A 20,780-nucleotide genomic window follows, 5' to 3' on the forward strand; every position below is an offset into this window, starting at 1 on the left:
TTCTTTCTTTCTTTCTTTCTTTCTTTCTTTCTTTCTTTCTTTCTTTCCTTCTTCTCTCCCCCACCCCCAAGTAATTTAGTACCATTCTTAAGTAAGCCTTGTATAAGGAAAATCCATTGGAGTGATTTTTTTTTTTTTTAAGGAGTTTCTCTTCTCACTTCAGAACTTTAGAATTGAGGTTATTTTAAAGATTTTATTTATTTATTTGACAGACAGAGATCACAAGTAGGCAGAGAAGCAGGCAGAGAGAGAGGAGGAAGCAGGCTCCCCGCTGAGCAGAGAGCCCGCTGCGGGGCTCAATCCCAGGACCCTGAGACCATGACCTGAGCCGAAGGCAGAGGCTTAACCCACTGAGCCACCCAGGCGCCCCCCCCCCCTTTTTTTTTTTTTTTAATTTTTTATTTTTATTTTAAAGATAACAAATGTAGGTAGAGAGGCAGACAGAGAGAGAGAGAGGAAGGGAAGCAGGCTCCCTGCTGAGCAGAGAGCCTGAGAGTTTATTTTAAATACTCAATTTAATTGAGGTTATTTTAAATATTCAATTTAACTTTAGAATTGAGGTTATTTTAAATATTCAATTTAATTTCATGTCCTTTTGTATCCTAGTTTCTCCTCTGTGTCTTTTATTATGCTTGTATGACAAAGGGTTTAGAGTTCAGAGAGTGTTAGGCGTTGCACATGTATCTCTTGGGATGTGTTGGGGTAGGTGCTCAGTAGGGCAAAATGTCTATTTCCAAACTCAAGATTTGGGGATTTTACTTTATTTTGTAAGTTCTTATTAAACTAGTAATTATTCTTTTCATTAGAAATTTTTATTTCGTATACATGTGGTCTCATGTTGACAGTTATCTGTTTGCTCTAGTACTAAGAAGAGTGAAAGTCACGTTTATAGACACTGTCTTGAGAATTGAACATGTGCCAGAAAATTCCAAAACTGGAACTGCACTTGAAATTCGAATAGAAAGGTAAGACTTCTTATATCTGAGAATAAACAACCTTATTCTTTTCTTGTATAAATAGTAAGATCTGACTTTTATTAGATTTCACGATGCTTTTAGAGATTAGAAGTGATGCTGTTGAGTTACTACTACATCGTATGGTTTCCAGGTAAAGCGCTGCTCTTCAAGATCCGTTCTAATCCCATTACTGACAGCTTAAAGTACCAGTTGAGGTATAATTGTATATACTACTGTGTGGAATTCAGAGCGAAGGATTCTCTTTAGTTAATGTCAGATGAAAATCGTGAGTATGTGAGTGCTGCTAAGTTGAAGGCACTCCTAACTGAGTTTTTTCTTACTAGTGACACCTTGTTTTGGAGCGTCTTGTTAATACGAAGGTCTTCTTTGCTTTCCTGTGCTTGATCTCAGTGTTGCTTTCATGAGAAAGGCTAAGCCTGCGGTTTTCTTTGAGAGGATTCTGTGAGAGTATCTGTGCGATAGTGATTTACTGAAAAAGATGGAAACCAGGACTCCGTTTTCCGTGTATGCCCACTTGGAGCCTTATAAATAGCTGAGTGTTGATTTGAGGTTGTCACTGTTTTTGTTTTGTTTTGTTTGGTGGGGTGCAAAGCCCAGTTTATTGAGAGTATAGTAACATACAGATCGTACAAAGTGTCCAAAGAAGGAGGGGACCTGAGAGGGTTGCCCTTGAGGTAGTCACTGTTCACCTGTGTCTTAATGTGACCGAAATGTGCAGAATGAAGTATGTGCACTGAGCACCAAAGACACTTTGTACAGGGATCTGTTGGGAGCTTTTACCAAATTTTAAGCAGATAGGTCATGGTTTCTATCTTTCTATCATCATTAAATTACCTATTAGTCAAACAGTTATTGTTAACAGATTTTTGAAATTAGGTTGGATTACCTGAAATGGTATATTAAAAAATATCTAAAATCTCATGGATGTAGAACTACCTTCTGTATTTTGTTGAAAATGAAATGGTGAGTCCTAAGAACTTGTAGAATAGTCATAAGAATTAAAAAAATGTCGTTCATTTTGGGCTTGTGACTTGGAGCCAAATGCTGTCTGTTACCAAGGGATGTTTGTGAGGGAGCACAGGAATTGTTTTCCTTGAGGTGAACTTTAGGAAGCTATGAATCTCCCCCCGCAGTTTAGGAGCCCCATAAAATTATCCTTCTTGAGGTTGAGGTCTCTTGGTGAAAACCTTTCCTGTAGTGAAGCTCTGATGCTGACCACATGAGGCATTTTCTGAGGAGTGGTAACACTAGAAAACCCTTCACCTTAAAAAGCTATGTGTGTTTCTTAGACTTGCAAGTAGGTTTTCTTACGCCAACGTTTTCTGTTTTGAACATGGAGAACTGTCTACTGTGATGAAGCTGCTGATGAGGCCTCAGGAATTAACGTGCATCAGCCCACAGCCTTTGCTCACAAGTTACTCCAGCTCTCCGGAGTGTCTCTCTTCTGGGAGGAGTTTTCTGCGTCAGCAAAATCTTCCCCAGTGTGTTCAACTGCACCAGCGGTAAGAAAAACAAACCAAGAAAACAAACACTAAATCATAGATTCTTTTACAAGTTTAAATTAGGGGCACGTGGGTAGCTCAGTCAGTTGAGCGTCTGACTCTTGATTTTGGCTCAGGTCATGATCTCAGGGTCGTGAGATCAGCCCTGCATCGGGCTCTGCACTGGGCATGAAGCCTGCTTAAAAGTCGCTCTCTCCCTCTCCAAAAATAAATTTATAAATAAATAAATAGTTTAAAGGAGGGCTATTAAATTGTGCTAAGATATAGAATATGTGTTAGTGAGTTTCCATCTGATCTGGAAGTTAACACACATACTCTGTAATGGAGACCTGCTTTTCAAAGTTTTAAAAATACTCCTATTTATGATTGATGCCTTTCCTACCAGTGCTGGATATAACACTGGATACTGTACTGTGTGGGGAAAATGACATGTTAACAGCTAATACACTTTTATAGTAAAGACAAAAGCACATTTGTTCACATTTACCTTACGTAATGAATGTATGGCTGAAAACTTATAAATCATACTTTAAAAAGTTTTATAATTAAGGAACTTTGTATTAATGCTTTGTAAAGAGTAGAGAGTCCTTTTATAAATCAGTCTTTCCATAATTTATCTTTTACATTATTCAAATTTTTATGATTATAGAATGTCTATTAAGTTTTCTTATTGCTGTAATTTGAATAGATGTGCATTTTTCCATAAAGTCCTTTTCCATGATTTGCTTTTATTAGCTATAAGACACTGGTTTATTCATTGTCACATAATACAGTTTTTCATGTCAAATACTTCACTCTAAGTTGACATTTGTATTTTGCATTTTGGGTTATTTACACTAAAGTGTTTTAAAGAATTACTTTATTCTTATTGCCTCATCGTAGGAAACTGAGCCAAAGCTGTCACCTAGCTGGAATCCCAAAATTGTATATGAGCCGCACCCACAATTAACTAGAAGTTTACCAGAGGTAGCGCCCTCTGACCCAGTGCAGATTGGAGGGCTAATTGGTAGGCTGGAGTTGAGTCTCACGCTGAAACAGAATGAAGTGCTTCCTGGAGCTAAGGTCAGTGTTTGTTTCATTTTCTATAGTTAAAACAGAAGTACAGGTATTCTTTAATGTGTGCAGTGACCTGCTGATTAGCTACTCTGGTTTGTTCTGTATCTAGGCTGCCCTCTGTCCTGGAGTCTGTGTTCTTACTCTCAGCTGGTGCCTCTGTCCCGAGGTCTCAGGGCCTCACGTGAGCACTGTCTTTAGCCCCTGCTCATGCTCAGGTGTTAGCATTGTCTCCTGCACTCACTTTCCCCCATTCTAGCAGTTCAGAAACATTAATGAGTTAATAAATTAGGAATTTGTTAAAGACTTTTATCATACCATTCAGTTTAAAGGAGAAGAGATTTGGAAGTAAGAAATTGACTATAGAAGAGGTTTAATTTTATGCATGTAAAAATGCCCACCTAGGTGTGTTCTGAACAGAATGACCATTTTTATAGTTGTTATTTATGAAAAGAGATTGATTTTTTTTTTTTTCCCACGGTGTCTCATGTCTTTTTGAAGATCCTGTAAAGACAACTGCACTTGTTTCTTAGGGAACAGTGTTGGACAGTCTGCTGGAGAGTCAGGAAGCCTATATTTAGTCTGTTGAAAATGTATTTGTGAAGTGTTATTTTCAAACTTTGGAAACAATTTTCCATATAATCTCTGTGAAATGTAGTTTAAGAAAGTATCAGGATTTGTTCATTTGTTTACTCACTGGCCTAACTAGCTAGATGTTTGAGTGACTACTAGATGCCAGGCCCTGTGCAGTTTCTTGGGGGAAGATGCAGAGAAGAGGGAAATACTGTCTTTGCTTTAATACAACATGTGATAAAGGGTATAGACATGGCTGTGGGGACACTGAAGAAGAGGGAGCAACTGAGGACTCGTGCATGCACAGGAGATTTTCAGAGGATGGAGGATCTCCGGCAGTCTGTCCTTGGGTCGGCCCGCCTCGCTATAGTTAGAGGCAGAGGAAGGTTCAGAACGCCAGCCTTCCTGTTGCTGATTACTTCCTCTCCTTTTGTTTACTGCTCTGCCCTACCTCAGGTGGTGTGAAAGCCTTTCACCAGGTCTTAAGCCTGTTCATAAAATAACCTGAAAGCTGTAGGTATGTTTTAACACTACAGGTGTTAATCCCGAGGTGCTAATATCCTTGGGAAATGAACACATCCATGCCTCCCAGGAAGGGAGCTATTTCTCCGTGAAGGAAGAACCATGGCAGTCACTTCTGTAGTTCTGTTTGGATTAAATTTAGATGGTCCTCAACATTTGTACGTTGATCTTTGTGCAAACCGAAACTTGTACATCATGTGTTGATTTGTGTAAGTGCCTTTCGGTGTTACTTTTGGACATCTGTGTACTAGGTGACAAATGAACATCTGGAATTAGAGCATGATGGCATTATTTGCCAGCCAGTGTTTGATATTTGGAGATACTACCGTCCTTGCCTACATGGTAATTTTTGTGTAGTAACCTGAGTTTGAGTACTTTTTGTTCTTAATGCAAATGAAGGCTAAATGGAAAAATACAAGATACTGTATTTGATACAAGATACTAGCTTTGAGAAACATAAATTCCATAAACTTAATGCCGTATAGACAAAGATGGCATTGGTTGGGGGTACTCAAGAGTCAGATCTTTAGTTTTGCTGATGTTCATTAGATCCACAAGTTTTTCAACTGTGGGATCAAAATGTTATGAAAGATTTTTTTGGGGGATGCCTCTCAGTGGCTCAGTCAGTTAAGGTGTCCAACTTTTGATTTTGGCTCAGGTCATGATCTCAGGGTTGTGAGATTGAGCCCTGGGTTGGGCTCCACACTCCTACAGAGTCTATTTGAGATCTCTTTCTCCCTCTTCCTTTGCCCCTGCCTCCTTGTATATGCATCTGTGCTCCTCCTCTTTCTCTAAAATAAATACATCTTAAAAACCAATTTTTTAAAAGTTTTTTTAGTTCTCTGAGACAGTACCCACCCCAAATAGTGTGTCAGCCAGATTGTTCACATGTGCAATTTTAGCATATACTTTAAGGATTCCATCATGTAAAAAAATAAAGGAGCTGTATGTATTGAATTTATAGACCTTTTGTTTAGTTACTGTGTCATATCGAGTCTGAAATTATTTTAGTTATGTTCTGTCTTTTCTTTTTCCAGAGGAAAGTAAGAGGTGCTTTGTTCTTTGTATGCCAAATTTAGAATGTACAAATAATATTTCTATGAACATTAAAAGTGAAGCTCTTGATCAACCATCCTAATAAAGGTCGGAGACCATGTTTTCAATACTAAGAAATTAAAGACCAGTTTTTAAATATGGCATATAATCAGAGATTCTCCCACTGTCCCCAGCCTAAACTCTTTGCTGATTCATTGTCTGGGATGACAGCCATCAGCAAGGAGCCCCATAAAACAAATGCACGGAGAGCCGTACCATGGGAGGAGTTAGGGCTTCCCATCTAGGTCAGCCTAGGTTAAAATCCTGGCTCTGGGTCTGTAGATGGCCTTGTGCAAATCTTTATGATCCTGTGTCCTTGTCTGTAAAACAGGAGTCTTACTAGAATGAGTGGAAATGTAATGAAAGCATAGTTCCCCAATACTCAGAAAAAGGTGATAGTGATGATTGTTATTCCTGGAGAATATATTATATTCTCAAACGATGGAAGCTTCTCAGCATTACTATGCAATGTTTTTCATTTTTAGAATCAGAAGAAATCCCCTGCCCCGGGGAGGATACCATTTTCCCCAAATATAAATGTTATTAATTGAATTATTTTAAAATTGCAAAACAGCGTAAAGATAATAGGAGTCTTAGCATTACCCCTAAGAGGAGGTGAATGAAAAGTAAGGCAGGCACACTCAACTTGTTAGGGTGTGGTGTAGAAAATAGAGTAATTGTTTTGTTAGAATATACTCCACAGGGGCACTTGGATGGCTCAGTGGGTTAAGCCTCTGCCTTTGGCTCAGGTCGTGATCCCGGAGTCCTGGGATTGAGCCCCACATCTGCAGAGCCCCACTCTCTGCAGAGCAGAGAGCCCGCTTCCTCCTCTCTCTCTGCCTTCCTCTGCCTACTTGTGATCTCTGTCAAATAAAATCTTAAAAAAAAAAGAATATACTCCACAGGAATCAGGATGAGATTGGCTGAGACTTTTATTTCCAGGAGGAAAAATGGACAGAGGCTTGGAAAAGAGCAAGGCAGTGCATGTGAGCACCCACTGCGTGAGCATCTCTGCTGTGGTTTGCACTCTCCTGCCCAGCAGAGAGTGGGCTTTGTGGAACGCTGCCTGGGCGTGCGGAGAGGCACACTGTTGGTAGGGAAGGGCCTCACGTGCTGTGCTAGGAGCATTATCCATGGGCAAACTTGGGAAAGCCGGCTTTATTGGCTCTTGGTTTGAATCCCGCTTTGAGGATTATGATTTGAGTCTGAAATCCTGTTGGGAATGAATTCTGTGCTGTTGCTGTCTTCATAGCCTTCCTCGTGACTGGCTTGAAGCTTCCTCAAACACCTGAAATACTCAGAAGACTCAGAGATGAAAATAGGACATTGGACTTGCCAACATGGTATTTTGCAGGAGGCTTTTCCCCCTGAGAACAACAGTTTGGTGGCCTTTAAATCTTTTCATTTAGATTGTGTAAATGAGTGGAGGGATTCTTAGGTGGCAGAATCTAAGACTGAGGAATGAGTGTTCCTCTCAGTGCGTGAAAGTATATGGGATTTGTGCTGACGAGGTTTTAAAGAGTGTTTATCCTGAATGGCTTTTTTTTCCTTTTTTTTTTTTTGAAGTTGGATATTGATGGACAGATAGACTCTATTCATCTCTTCCTGTCACCAAGGCAGGTGCACTTGCTCTTGGATATGTTAGCCGCTATTGCTGGACCAGGCAAGTATGGCAATAGGCAACTCTGTTATTTTTATTTAAAACTTTTCAGATTCTGTGATTCCTAGCTAGTCACTTAAAGCTACTGCAGAGCTTTGATTAATTTTAAATAGTGGTAGTTCTGCATTGACTGTGACATGAAGTTGCTGTTGGTATTGGACAAGTGGTTTTGGGAGAGAGATGATTGATTACCTCCAAATTTAATTACTGTTTTCCTTTCCTTTCTATACTTGTAGAAAATTCTAGCAAAATAGGGTTAGCTAATAAAGATAGAAAAAACCGACCCATGCAGCAAGAAGACGAATATCGAATTCAGATGGAATTAAACCGGTATTATTTGAGAAAAGATTCCCTCTCAGCAGGTGTATCTTCAGAGCAAAGCTTTTATGAGACAGAATCTGCTCGTACACCTTCTAGCCGTGGTAAGCAACTAAAGTATTGACATGAGATTCCTACAATGTCAACATAGAGCAAAGTAAGCCTAATTTGGCTGTGGTGAAATGGGAGTTTAGTAATGAAAGAACAAAAGATCGGAGCTCTAAGAAGGTTTAAATTTTTAAGTTGATCTAACTGTAGCGTTACAGTGATGCGCTGGCTCACGTATCCTTTTTTGATTGTGTAATCTCGTTTTGTAAATTGTGACTTTTTTTTTTTAATTCTAAGGACAGTCAGTTTACAAAAATGTAGACTTACACAAAAGATAAATTGTGGGTAATTACTCATTTTGTCAAATTCTTACATGCCTGTAAATGGACCCTTTTTTTTCCTACTCTTCCATCAATTACATTAAATAGGGTCTTTATCAAGTTTTACTTTGCATTTTTACAGGTGTTTTGGAATGTTCAGCACAATACCTTAATCAGAATCCATTTAAGTACAGAATTAAATTGAACTAAATAAGTTAAAAACTAAAAAAGTTAAGAAATTTTGGTCATAACAAACTTCATTTGCGTGAGGGTAAAACAACTTCCAGAAGGAAGTGAAATGTAAACAGAATTCTGAAATAACACACTCAGGTGTTTCTTTTTTTTTGTTTAAAAATGCTGTATTCATATGAAACCAGAGATTGCGAGATGTTTGTACTATTTTAAAGTTGGATTTTAACTTCTAAATTGTCATATGACTCTTAAAAATACACCATGTAGTTCTGCGAATCTTACGTTAAACAAAAAACAGTTTTCACCGGTAGGATAACATGAACTTTGTTAACTTGTATTTGGTTGAGCATTTTTACTATGCCGTTTATATCTTGGATCCTCACAAATTACCCCATCAGAAGTAATGTCACTTGTAGGGCATCAGTGTACTTCAGAGAATCTGAAGAATATTCTATTAATGTATGTTAACTTACTTTAAAGACATGAATTATACAACTGACAAGGTTTAATTCTGTCTAGAAGAAGAAGTTTTCTTCTCCATGGCCGATATGGACATGTCCCATAGTCTCTCTTCTCTTCCACCGCTGGGAGACCCTCCCAATATGGACCTTGAGTTATCATTAACTAGTACATACACAAATACTCCAGCAGGATCTCCATTAAGTGCTACTGTGGTCAGTATTTCAATTTTGTTCTATTCTTGAAAAGTAGCTTCTGAAATTCTATACTTCATAATCATGTGATTTAAAAAAATTCTTTTACAGCTTCAGCCAACATGGGGAGATTTCCTTGAACCTCATAAAGAACAGCCAGTAAGAGGGTCCACATTGCCGTCCAACCTAGTTCACCCACCAAATTTACAGAAGACTTGTAAGTAGTGTAAGACCCTTATGGTAGTTTTCCACTGGAATTTAAAAAAAAAAATGAAAAATCAAAACAAATTGCTTGTTTCTAGAAAATGCCTTTCTACTGCTGCTTTTCTTTCCCTTCATGGTTTTTTTTTTTTTTTTTTTTTTTTTTTTTTTATGTAGACCATTTAACAAAGTTTAGAAAGAAAATGTGAAGCATAGTTGAACAACTCACCATGAAGTATTTCAGAATAGTTGCCTGTTCACGGTAGTCTTTGTGTATTCAAATATCTTTAGTAAAAAGTGCACCGCAAGTTTCATGTTATTATTGCAGTTCAGGAGTCTAAATCCACCATCAATACTTGTTCCATTGTTTACATTTTCCTTGAAAGAAAACCTCAGGTCTCTTCTCCGCAAAAATTTTTTAAAATTATTTTTTATTATTTTTTTAATTAACATATAATGTATTATTTGTGTCGGGGTACAGGTTTGTGAATCATTAGTCCTACACAATTGACAGAGCTCACCATAGCACATACCCTCCCCAGTGTCCATCACCCAGCCTCTTTATCCCTCCCACCGCACTCCCTCCCAGCAACCGGTCAGTTTGTTTCCTGAGATTAAGAGTCTCTTACGGTTTGTCTCCATCCCTGGTCCCATCTTGTTTCATTTTTCCCCTCCCTTCCCCTATGATCTTCTGTCTTGTTTCTCAAATTCCTCTTATCAGAGAGATCATATGATAATCGTCTTTCTCTGATTGACTTATTTCACTCAGCATAATACCCTCTAGTTCCATCCATGTCATTGCAAATGGCAAGATTTCATTTTGTTTTAAGGAGTGCATAGTATTCCATTGTAGATATATACCACATCTTCTTTATCCATTGATCTGTTGATGGACATCTAGGTTCTTTCCATAGTTTGGCTATTGTGGACATTGCTGCTATAAACATTCGGGTGTATGTGCCCCTTCGGATCTCCACATTTGTATCTTTAGGGTAAATACGCAGTATTTACATAACATGTAGCGATACACTACTGGGTAAATACCCAGTAGTGTATCGCTGGGTCATAGGGTAGCTCTATTTGCAACTTTTTGAGGAACCTCTGTACTGTTTTCCAGAGTGGCTGCACCAGCTTGCATTCCCACCAACAGTGTAGGAGGGTTCCCCTTTCTCTCCATCCTTGCCAACACCTGTCGTTTCCTGACTGGCTAATTTTAGCCATTCTGACTGGTGTGAGATGGTATCTCACTGTGATTTTGATTGTATTTCCCTGCTTCTTCTCTGCAAAATTTAATTGAAATAGACACAAGGGCTTAAAGGAAAATTTGGTGAGCAGCTTTTGGGTTAATCTCTGAATTTTTAATGCAAAAACTTTTGTTCATATGTTTCTTTTTGATGCTTCAAGTATCAAGGACCCTGGATATCAAATGTAGAAAGATAACAGTTTATCTTACTTGTTTAATATCAAATATCATTCAGACTGTTCTGTGATCACCTGCTTTTTAAAATTAACACTTGAGTAAATTCTTTATAATTTTGATGTAATGGATAGTTTTTAAGTATTAAATGTTATGTCTATAATTTTAACCCATGTGTTTCAGCTCTCCCATCTAGATCTGTTTCAGTGGATGAATCCAGGCCTGAACTTATTTTTAGACTAGCTGTGGGAACCTTTTCCATTTCTGTGCTTCACATCGATCCTTTATCACCACCTGAAACGTCATTGAACCTTAATCCATTGACGCCTTTGGCAATAGCTTTCTTTACCTGTATAGAAAAGATTGACCCAGCAAGATTTTCAACAGATGATTTTAAGTCTTTCCGAACAGTATTTGCAGAAGCTTGCAAACACGATCACCTTAGGTAAATTCTGTCATGTTTATTAATGATGCTTGAAAAAGAACCGTATGGGTGCTTTTTTATCTGCCTATTTCTTTTTTTTGATTCGCATTTTATTTGTAAGTGAGGGAATGAGTGAGGTTTTCTTGCAGTGCTACAAATATGTTTACCATAGAATCTCTTATTCGGCATGTAAAACTATTTGCATATAAGATTGAGATAATCTGGAGTTTTCTCTGCTCTTGACAATTTTTAAGATTTTCTTTTTTAATTCATTGGTTGGAGAGAGCACACATGAGAAATGAGCAGGAAGTGGGGGCAGAGGCAGAGGGAGAAGCAGACTCCATGATGAGCTGAGAGCCCAAGGTTGGGACGCAATCTCAGGACCCCAGGTTCATGACCTGAGCTCAAGTCAGATGCTTAACCTACAGAGCCAACCAGGCACCCTTGACAAGTTTTTTGGCCACATTTTGCCAGTTAAAATATTGGCACCATTATAATAAAAAAATAGTTCTTTTTGTCACTGGCTCAGCAGAGATGGCAATGGTGCTGAGAGTGGAGTGGGCTCATGAGAAGGGACATGGACATAACATGACTCCCATGCCACTCTCTGGGGGGTGGGAGAGGGTACCAAGGCTGATCCTGAGCCTGGATGCTGTATTTTCAATTTCTGCTTTAAAAAGTTAAAGCATCTGAGGGCATCTGGGTGGCTAAGTTGGTTATGTCCAGCTCTTGATCTCAGCTGAGGTCTTGATCTCAGGGTTGTGAGTTCAAGTCCCAAACTGGGCTCCACGCTGGGTATGGAGCCTATTTAAAAACAACAACAACAAAATTTTATTAAAAAAAAAAAAAAAAAAAAAGCTGTCCACATAGCCAGTGATTCTTTCATGATTTGAATCTTAATGGATGAAGAGGTAATTAAATTTGTAAGTATAATATTGTTAATATGTAAACATTGCTCATGTTAATATGAAAGTTTCTTTTGATTATATTTTATGTTAATGGTTTAGGCATATACATTAATATTTTAAGAAAAGTTTGACCTTTTGATTTTATTTGGTTTTTTTTTTGAAGTGTTAAAATTAATTCACAGAGTAGTTTTTATATCTAGCAAAAGAAACTCTGCAAGCTAGGACCATAGTATTTATAATTAAACTGTAAAAACATTTGACAAAGTTTCAAATGTTTGCCAGTAGGAAATATAACAAAAGCAACAAAAACAGGAAGATGACTTTTATTTGAGATCCACTGACTGAAGGTTTTGAAATATTGCATGAAGCTTTTATTTTTTTATTTTTATTTTTTAAGATTTTATTTATTTATTTGACAGAGAGATCACAAGTAGGCAGAGGGGCAGGCAGAGAGAGAGGAGGAAGCAGGCTCCCTACTGAGCAGAGAGCCCGATGCGGGGCTCGATCCCAGGACCTTGAGATCATGACCTGAGCCGAAGGCAGAGGCTTAGCCTACTGAGCCACCCAGGCGCCCTGCATGAGGCTTTTAAGTAATTTTAAGAATCTATTACATATATTTTACAGATTTGAAAGTTTGTCTTTGTCTTTTTTTTTTTTTTCACTGCAGTGTAAACTTAAAGTGTCAAAGAAGGAAGGCATTGTTGGGAAATAAATATATCCTGGATAATTTCCTATCAGACATTGCTTTCTTAATGTCAGGGAATGGGCAGTGTGAAGCACTCTTTCTGGTTAATACACTTAGGAATGTTAGTTATTGCTAACAACTTGAACTTGTGTTAATAGAGCACGATTATCCACCTATTGTGACGTGTACTGTTCTTTGACACATTGGTTAACCTAGAGGTGTACTCTTAAATGCTTCATTTTCTGTAATAGATTTATAGGAACTGGCATCAAAGTGTCCTATGAACAAAGACAAAGACCAGCTTCCCGATATTTTAGTACTGATATGTCTCTTGGGCAAATGGAACTCTTGGAGTGCCTGTTTCCAACTGATTCTCATTCTGTTCCTCCTCACTACACAGAGGTAAATGCTAGATACTTTGTCTTTAGGATTATTCTTTAAATCTGCCTTGCTTTTATAGGGTTGTATTAACAGCACTGATTTTATTAAAAAAAAAAAGTATAAGAAGTCACAGAGAAAGAAGGAAGTGTGCATGTGTGCGTGTGTGCGTGTGCACGCATGTGTATTTTGTTGAAACATTTTAAAGTATGGCATTCAAGGTCATTGTAAGAGTCTTAGAATTTTTAGAGTTGACTTGTTTTAGAGCAGCATACAGGTAATGGGCCAGTTGACTTTATTTCACTGACTTTCTAAGCACTGTTAATTTCGGAAGAAGTCTGTTAAGTACTGGGAATACCCATAATGTGTTAATAAGCGCTGTTCAAGGACAAGCAAAATGTCTTTTGTTCATTTATTATTAGTCTGATTTTTTTTTCCAATTTTAGAAGTGTGTGCTAGAGAAACTTTCCAAAGCTATCAAGATAACGTTTATTGCTGTTACTTTGCCCTTGTACATTATTTTATTTTCAGAGTACTTGCTTAGGCATTAATTCACTTGAATTCTCAGTACGTTCTGCAGATGAGATACTAAGTATCACAGAAATTAACTTGTCTAAGATTTACATTGCTTGTGAATGACCAAAATGAAATGTTAAAATCAGCTTTCCTGATTTCAAAAAAGTCTTTCCACCATTATTAGCACCTCTGTTAATTCATGGGATGAATTATAGTTCAAGATCTTAGAATTAACTTATTTCTGCCCTTGTTTGTAAGCTTTTAATGTTCCACTCCAAAGAACGAACGGATTCCCATCCCCCTGTGTGCCTTCAGCTTCATTATAAGCATTCTGAGAATAAAGGACCCCAGGTAAGAAGCCTTACTGTGTGCTACCACCTGTAAATTTTTATTTGATACATATTCTGTGACAGTCATACTGTTCCACTTAATCTTGTAGTACTGTTAGTGATCATGTTAATGTTTTCCTTTTTTTTTTTTTTTCTTTTTTCTTTTTAAGGGTAATCAAGCAAGACTAAGTTCTGTTCCTCAGAAGGCAGAATTACAGATTAAGTTAAATCCTGTGTTTTGTGAGCTGGATATCAGTATTGTGGACAGGTTAAATTCCTTGCTCCAACCACAAAAGCTTACCACAGTAGAGATGATGGCTTCGCACATGTATACTTCATACAATAAACATATTAGTCTCGTAAGTATTCAGAACATTACAAATACTAATCCCGAGTATAGCTAGCTAATGGGCTTAGTGGGATCATTTCTGAACTTAAGTATTCTCAATAGATTAAATAGCATATAGTATTAAAACAGCATTTTGAAATGAAAAGATGGAGACTTTTTATGTCTGGATGGCAGATTAGCTGAGTAAGTTTTGTAGTAATATTGAGTGAAATTTTATGCAGCCATTTTAAATGAGGTTTATAAAGATGGTGTAGCAACATGAAGAAAACTCATGAAGTATTAAGAGAAAAAGTGAAACCTATTTTTCCACATAAACTTTTGTCACAACTGTGTAAATAGAACTGAGGTAGAGGAGGGGAGGAGTCAAGATGGCGGAGAAGTAGCAGCTGAGACTACTTCAGGTAGCGGGAGATCAGCTAGATAGCTTATCTAAAGATTGCAAACACCTACAAATCCAACGAGAGATCAAAGAGAAGAAGAACAGCAATTCTAGAAACAGAAAATCAACCACTTTCTGAAAGGTAGGACTGGCGGAGAAGTGAATCGAAAGCGACGGGAAGATAGACCGTGGGGGGAGGGGCCGGCTCCCGGCAAGCGGCGGAGCAACGGAGCACAAAATCGGGACTTTTTTTTTTTTTTTTAAGATTTTATTTATTTATTTGAAAGAGAGGCAGTGAGAGAGAGCATGATTGAGGAGAAGGTCAGAGGGAGAAACAGACTCCCCGTGGAGCTGGGAGCCCGATGCGGGACTCGATCCCGGGACTCTGAGATCATGACCTGAGCTGAAAGCAGTCGTCCAACCAGCTGAGCCACCCAGGCGTCCCCAAAATCGGGACTCTTAAAAGTCTGTTCCGCTGAGGGACATAGCTCCAGAGGCTTAACTGGGGTGAAGCCCATGCGGGGTCACAGAAGGATCGGGGGTGTCTGAGTGTCGCAGAGCTCGCAGGTATTAGAACGGGGAAGCCGGCTACAGAGACAGAGCCGAGGAGTGAGCTCACAGCTCGGGGTTACCTTGAACCGGTCGCAGGCTCGGTGAACTCGGAGCGCGGCCGGAGGCCAGGGTGACCGGAGCAATTGGGTGCTGTTCTCTGAGGGCGCACTGAGGAGTGGGGCCCCGAGCTCTTGGCTCCTCCGGGCCGGAGACTGGGAGGCCGCCATCTTCATTCCCGTCCTCCGGACTCTACGGAAAGTGCTCAGGGAACAAAAGCTCCCGAAAGCGAACCCGAGCGGATTACTCAGCCCGGCCCCTGGTAAGGGCGGTGCAACTCCGCCTGGGGCAAAGACACTTGAGAATCACTACAACAGGCCCCTCCCCCAGAAGATCTACAAGAAACCCAGCCGGGATCAAGTTCACTTACCAAGGAGTGCAGGTTCAATACCAAGGAGAGCAGCGGAATCCCAGAGGAGGAGAAAGCAAAGCACGGAACTCCTGGCTTTTTCCACATGATTCTTTAGCCTAGTAGTTAATTTAATTTTTTTTCTTTTTCAATTTTTTTTCTTTTCTTCTAAATTTTTTTTAAACTTTTACCCTTTTTTAACGTTTTTTAACTAGTTTATCTAATATATATATATTTTTCCTTTTTATATTTTTTCTTTATTCGTTTTCTTCTTTTAATTGTTTAATTTTTTTTTTTTTCTTTCTCCCCCCCTCACGATTTGGGAACTCTTCTGATTTGGTTAAAGCATATTTTCCTGAGGTTGTTGCCACCCTTTTAGTATTTTACTTGCTCCTTCATATACTCTTATCTGGACAAAATGACACGGCTAAAAAATTCACCACAAAAAAAAGAACAAGAGGCAGTACCAAAGGCTAGGGACGTAATCAATACAGACATTGGTAATATGTCAGATCTAGAGTTCAGAATGACGATTCTCAAGGTTCTAGCTGGGCTCGAAAAAGGCATGGAAGATATTAGAGAAGCCCTCTCAGGAGATATAAAAGCCCTTTCTGGAGAAATAAAAGAACTAAAATCTAACCAAGTTGAAATCAAAAAAGCTATTAATGAGGTGCAATAAAAAATGGAGGCTCTCACTGCTAGGATAAATGAGGCAGAAGAGAGAATTAGCGATATAGAAGAGCAAATGACAGAGAATAAAGAAGCTGAGCAAAAGAGGGACAAACAGCTACTGGACCACGAGGGGAGAATTCGAGAGATAAGGGACACCATAAGACGAAACAACATTAGAATAATTGGGATTCCAGAAGGAATAGAAAGAGAGAGGGGAGTAGAAGGTATATTGGAGAGAATTATTGGAGAGAATTTCCCCAATATGGCAAAGGGAACAAGCATCAAAATCCAGGAGGTACAGAGAACCCCCCCCCCCTTCAAAATCAAGAAGAATAGGTCCACACCCCGCCACCTAATAGTAAAATTTACAAGTTTTAGTGACAAAGAGAAAATCCTGAAAGCAGCCCGGGAAAAGAAGTCTGTAACATACAATGGTAAAAACATTAGATTGGCAGCAGACTTATCCACAGAGACCTGGCAGGCCAGAAAGAGCTGGCATGGTCTATTCAGAGCACTAAACGAGAAAAACATGCAGCCAAGAATACTATATCCAGCTAGGCTATCACTGAAAATAGAAGGAGAGATTAAAAGCTTCCAGGACAAACAAAAACTGGAAGAATTTGCAAACACCAAGCCAGCTCTACAGGAAATATTGAAAGGGGTCCTCTAAGCAAAGAGAGATCAGTAGTAGTAGATCAGAAGGAGTAGATCAGAAAGGAACAGAGACAATATACAATAACAGTCACCTTACAGGCAATACAATGGCACTAAATTCATATCTCTCAATAGTTACCCTGAATGTTAATGGGCTAAATGCCCCAATCAAAAGACACAGGATATCAGAATGGATAAAAAAACAAAACCCATCTATATGTTGCCTACAAGAAACTCATTTTAAACCCGAAGACACCTCCAGATTTAAAGTGAGGGGGTGGAAAAGAATTTACCATGCTAATGGACATCAGAAGAAAGCAGGAGTGGCAATCCTTAGATCAATTAGATTTTAAGCCAAAGACTGTAATAAGAGATGAGGAAGGACACTATATCATACTCAAAGGATCTGTCCAACAAGAAGATCTAACAATTTTAAATATCTATGCCCCTAATGTGGGAGCAGCCAACTATATAAACCAATTAATAACAAAATCAAAGAAACACAAGAAAAAAAATACAATAATAGTAGGGGACTTTAACACTCCCCTCACTGAAATGGACAGATCATCCAAGCAAAAGATCAACAAGGAAATAAAGGCCTTAAATGACACATTGGACCAGATGGACATCACAGATATATTTAGAACATTTCATCCCAAAGCAACAGAATACACATTCTTCTCTAGTGCACATGGAACATTCTCCAGAATAGATCACATCCTCGGTCCTAAATCAGGTCTCAACCAGTATCAAAAGATTGGGATCATTCCCTGCATATTTTCAGACCACAATGCTCTGAAGCTAGAACTCAATCACTAGAGGAAATTTGGAAAGAACCCAAATACATGGAGACTAAACAGCATCCTTCTAAAGAATGAATGGGTCAACCAGGAAATTAAAGAAGAATTGAAAAAATTCATGGAAACAAATGATAATGAAAACACAATGGTTCAAAATCTGTGGGACACAACAAAGGTAGTCCTGAGAGGAAAATATATAGCGATAGAAGCCTTCCTCAAGAAACAAGAAAGGTCTCAGGTACACAACCTAACCCTACACCTAAAGGAGCTGGAGAAAGAACAAGAAAGAAACCCTAAACCCAGCAGGAGAAGAGAAATCATAAAGATCAGAGCAGAAATCAATGAAATAGAAACAAACAAACAAACACAATAGAACAAATCAACGAAACTAGGAGCTGGTTCTTTGAAAGAATTAATAAGATTGATAAACCCCTGGCCAGACTTATCAAAAAGAAAAGAGAAAGGATCCAAATAAATAAAATCATGAATGAAAGAGGAGAGATCACAACGAACACCAAAGAAATACAGACAATTATAAGAACATACTATGAGCAACTCCACGCCAACAAATTTGACAATCTGGAAGAAATGGATGCATTCCTAGAGACATAGAAACTACCACAACTGAACCAGGAAGAAATAGAAAGCCTGAACAGACCCATAACCAGTAAGGAGATTGAAACAGTCATCAAAAATCTCAAAACAAAAGCCCAGGGCCAGACGGCTTCCCAGGGGAATTTTACCAAACATTTAAAGAAGAACTAATTCCTATTCTCCTGAAACTGTTCCAAAAAATAGAAATGGAAGGAAAACTTCCAAACTCATTTTATGAGGCCAGCATCACCTTGATCCCAAAACCAGACAAGGATCCCATCAAAAAAGAGAACTACAGACCAATATCCTTGATGAACACAGATGCAAAAATTCTCACCAAAATACTAGCCAATAGGATTCAACAGTACATTAAAAGGATTATTCACCACGACCAAGTGGGATTTATTCCAGGGCTGCAAGGTTGGTTCAGCATCTGCAAATCAATCCATGTGATACAACACATTAATAAAAGAAAAAACAGGAACCATATGATACTCTCCATAGATGCTGAAAAAGCATTTGACAAAGTACAGCATCCCTTCCTGATCAAAACTCTTCAAAGTGTAGGGATAGAGGGCACATACCTCAATATTATCAAAGCCATCTATGAAAAACCCATCGCAAATATCATTCTCAATGGAGAAAAACTGAAAGCTTTTCCGCTAAGGTCAGGAACACGGCAGGGATGTCCATTATCACCACTGCTATTCAACATAGTACTAGAAGTCCTAGCCTCAGCAATCAGACAACAAAAAGAAATTAAAGGCATCCAAATCGGCAAAGAAGAAGTCAAACTATCACTCTTCGCAGATGATATGATACTATATGTGGAAAACCCAAAAGACTCCACTCCAAAACTGCTAGAACTTGTACAGGAATTCAGTAAAGTGTCAGGATATAAAATCAATGCACAGAAATCAGTCGCATTTCTCTACACCAACAACAAGACAGAAGAAAGAGAAATTAAGGAGTCAATTCCATTTACACTCGCACCCAAAACTGTAAGATACCTAGGAATAAACCTAACTAAAGAGGCTAAGAATCTATACTCAGAAAACATAAAGTACTCATGAAAGAAATTGAGGAAGACACAAAGAAATGGAAAAATGTTCCATGCTCCTGGATTGGAAGAATAAATATTGTGAAAATGTCTATGCTACCTAAAGCAATCTACACATTTAATGCAATTCCTATCAAAGTACCATCCATTTTTTTCAAAGAAATGGAACAAATAATCCTAAAATTTATATGGAACCAGAAAAGACCGCGAATAGCCAAAGGAATATTGAAAAAGAAAGCCAGAGTTGGTGGCATCACAATTCCGGACTTCAAGCTCTATTACAAAGCTGTCATCATCAAGACAGCATGGTACTGGCACAAAAACAGACACATAGATCAATGGAACAGAATAGAGAGCCCAGAAATAGACCCTCAACTCTATGGTCAACTAATCTTCGACAAAGCAGGAAAGAATGTCCAATGGAAAAAAGACAGCCTCTTCAATAAATGGTGTTGGGAAAATTGGACAGCCGCATGCAGAAAAATTAAATTGGATCATTTCCTTACAGCACACATGAAAATAGACTCAAAATGGATGAAGGACCTCAATGTGAGAAAGGAATCCATCAAAATCCTTGAGGAGAACACAGGCAGCAACCTCTTCGACCTCAGCCGCAGCAGCATCTTCCTAGGAACATCGCCAAAGGCAAGGGAAGCAAGGGCAAAAATGAACTATTGGGATTTTATCAAGATCAAAAGCTTTTGCACAGCAAAGGAAACAGTAAACAAAACCAAAAGACAGCTGACAGAATGGTAGAAGATATTTGCAAACGATATATAAGATAAAGGGCTAGTGTCCAAAATCTATAAAGAACTTAGCAAACTCAACACCCAAAGAACAAATAATCCCATCAAGAAATGGGCAGAGGACATGAATAGACATTTCTGCAAAGAAGACATCCAGATGGCCAACAGACACATGAAAAAGTGCTCCACATCACTCGGCATCAGGGAAATACAAATCAAAACCACAATGAGATATCACCTCACACCAGTCAGAATGGCTAAAATTAACAAGTCAGGAAATGACAGCTGCTGGCGAGGATGCGGAGAAAGGGGAACCCTCCTACACTGTTGGTGGGAATGCAAGCTGGTGCAACCACTCTGGAAAACAGCATGGAGGTTCCTCAAAATGTTGAAAATAGAACTACCCTATGACCCAGCAATTGCACTGCTGGGTATTTACCCTAAAGATACAAATGTAGTGATCCGAAGGGGCACGTGCACCCGAATGTTTATAGCAGCAATGTCTACAATAGCCAAACTATGGAAAGAACCTAGATGTCCATCAACAGATGAATGGATAAAGAAGATGTGGCATATATACACAATGGAATACTATGCAGCCATCAAAAGAAATGAAATCTTGCCATTTGCGACGACGTGGATGGAACTAGAGGGTATCATGCTTAGTGAAATAAGTCAATCGGAGAAAGACAACTATCATATGATCTTCCTCATATGAGGGAGAGGAGATGCAACATGGGGGGTTAAGGGGGTAGGAGAAGAGTAAATGAAACAAGTTGGGATTGGGAGGGAGACAA

General features: G+C 38.7%; 1 protein-coding gene across 5 annotated transcripts in view; it reads left to right on the plus strand.

Annotated features, from left to right (window-relative positions):
* The window catches only part of ATG2B (autophagy related 2B), a 95,925-nt gene that overhangs the window by 16,513 nt on the left and 58,632 nt on the right, over positions 1–20,780 (plus strand). For 3 of the 5 annotated variants that reach the window (XM_032837476.1, XM_032837473.1, XM_032837474.1), the window contains exons 4-14: positions 863–965; positions 2,317–2,479; positions 3,362–3,541; positions 7,289–7,385; positions 7,619–7,804; positions 8,780–8,934; positions 9,025–9,130; positions 10,715–10,976; positions 12,800–12,950; positions 13,701–13,793; positions 13,942–14,130. In XM_032837476.1, the coding sequence (XP_032693367.1) occupies positions 863–965; positions 2,317–2,479; positions 3,362–3,541; positions 7,289–7,385; positions 7,619–7,804; positions 8,780–8,934; positions 9,025–9,130; positions 10,715–10,976; positions 12,800–12,950; positions 13,701–13,793; positions 13,942–14,130 (1,685 nt within the window). Of the gene's footprint in view, positions 1–862; positions 966–2,316; positions 2,480–3,361; positions 3,542–6,984; positions 7,102–7,288; positions 7,386–7,618; positions 7,805–8,779; positions 8,935–9,024; positions 9,131–10,714; positions 10,977–12,799; positions 12,951–13,700; positions 13,794–13,941; positions 14,131–20,780 lie in introns of those variants that run through there. The other 2 variants (XM_032837475.1, XM_032837477.1) reach the window with 2 other exon arrangements.

Source organism: Lontra canadensis, unplaced genomic scaffold (assembly GCF_010015895.1).
Source record: "Lontra canadensis isolate GAN:19392208 unplaced genomic scaffold, GSC_riverotter_1.0 scaffold98, whole genome shotgun sequence".
NCBI classification, from domain to species: Eukaryota; Metazoa; Chordata; class Mammalia; order Carnivora; family Mustelidae; genus Lontra; species Lontra canadensis.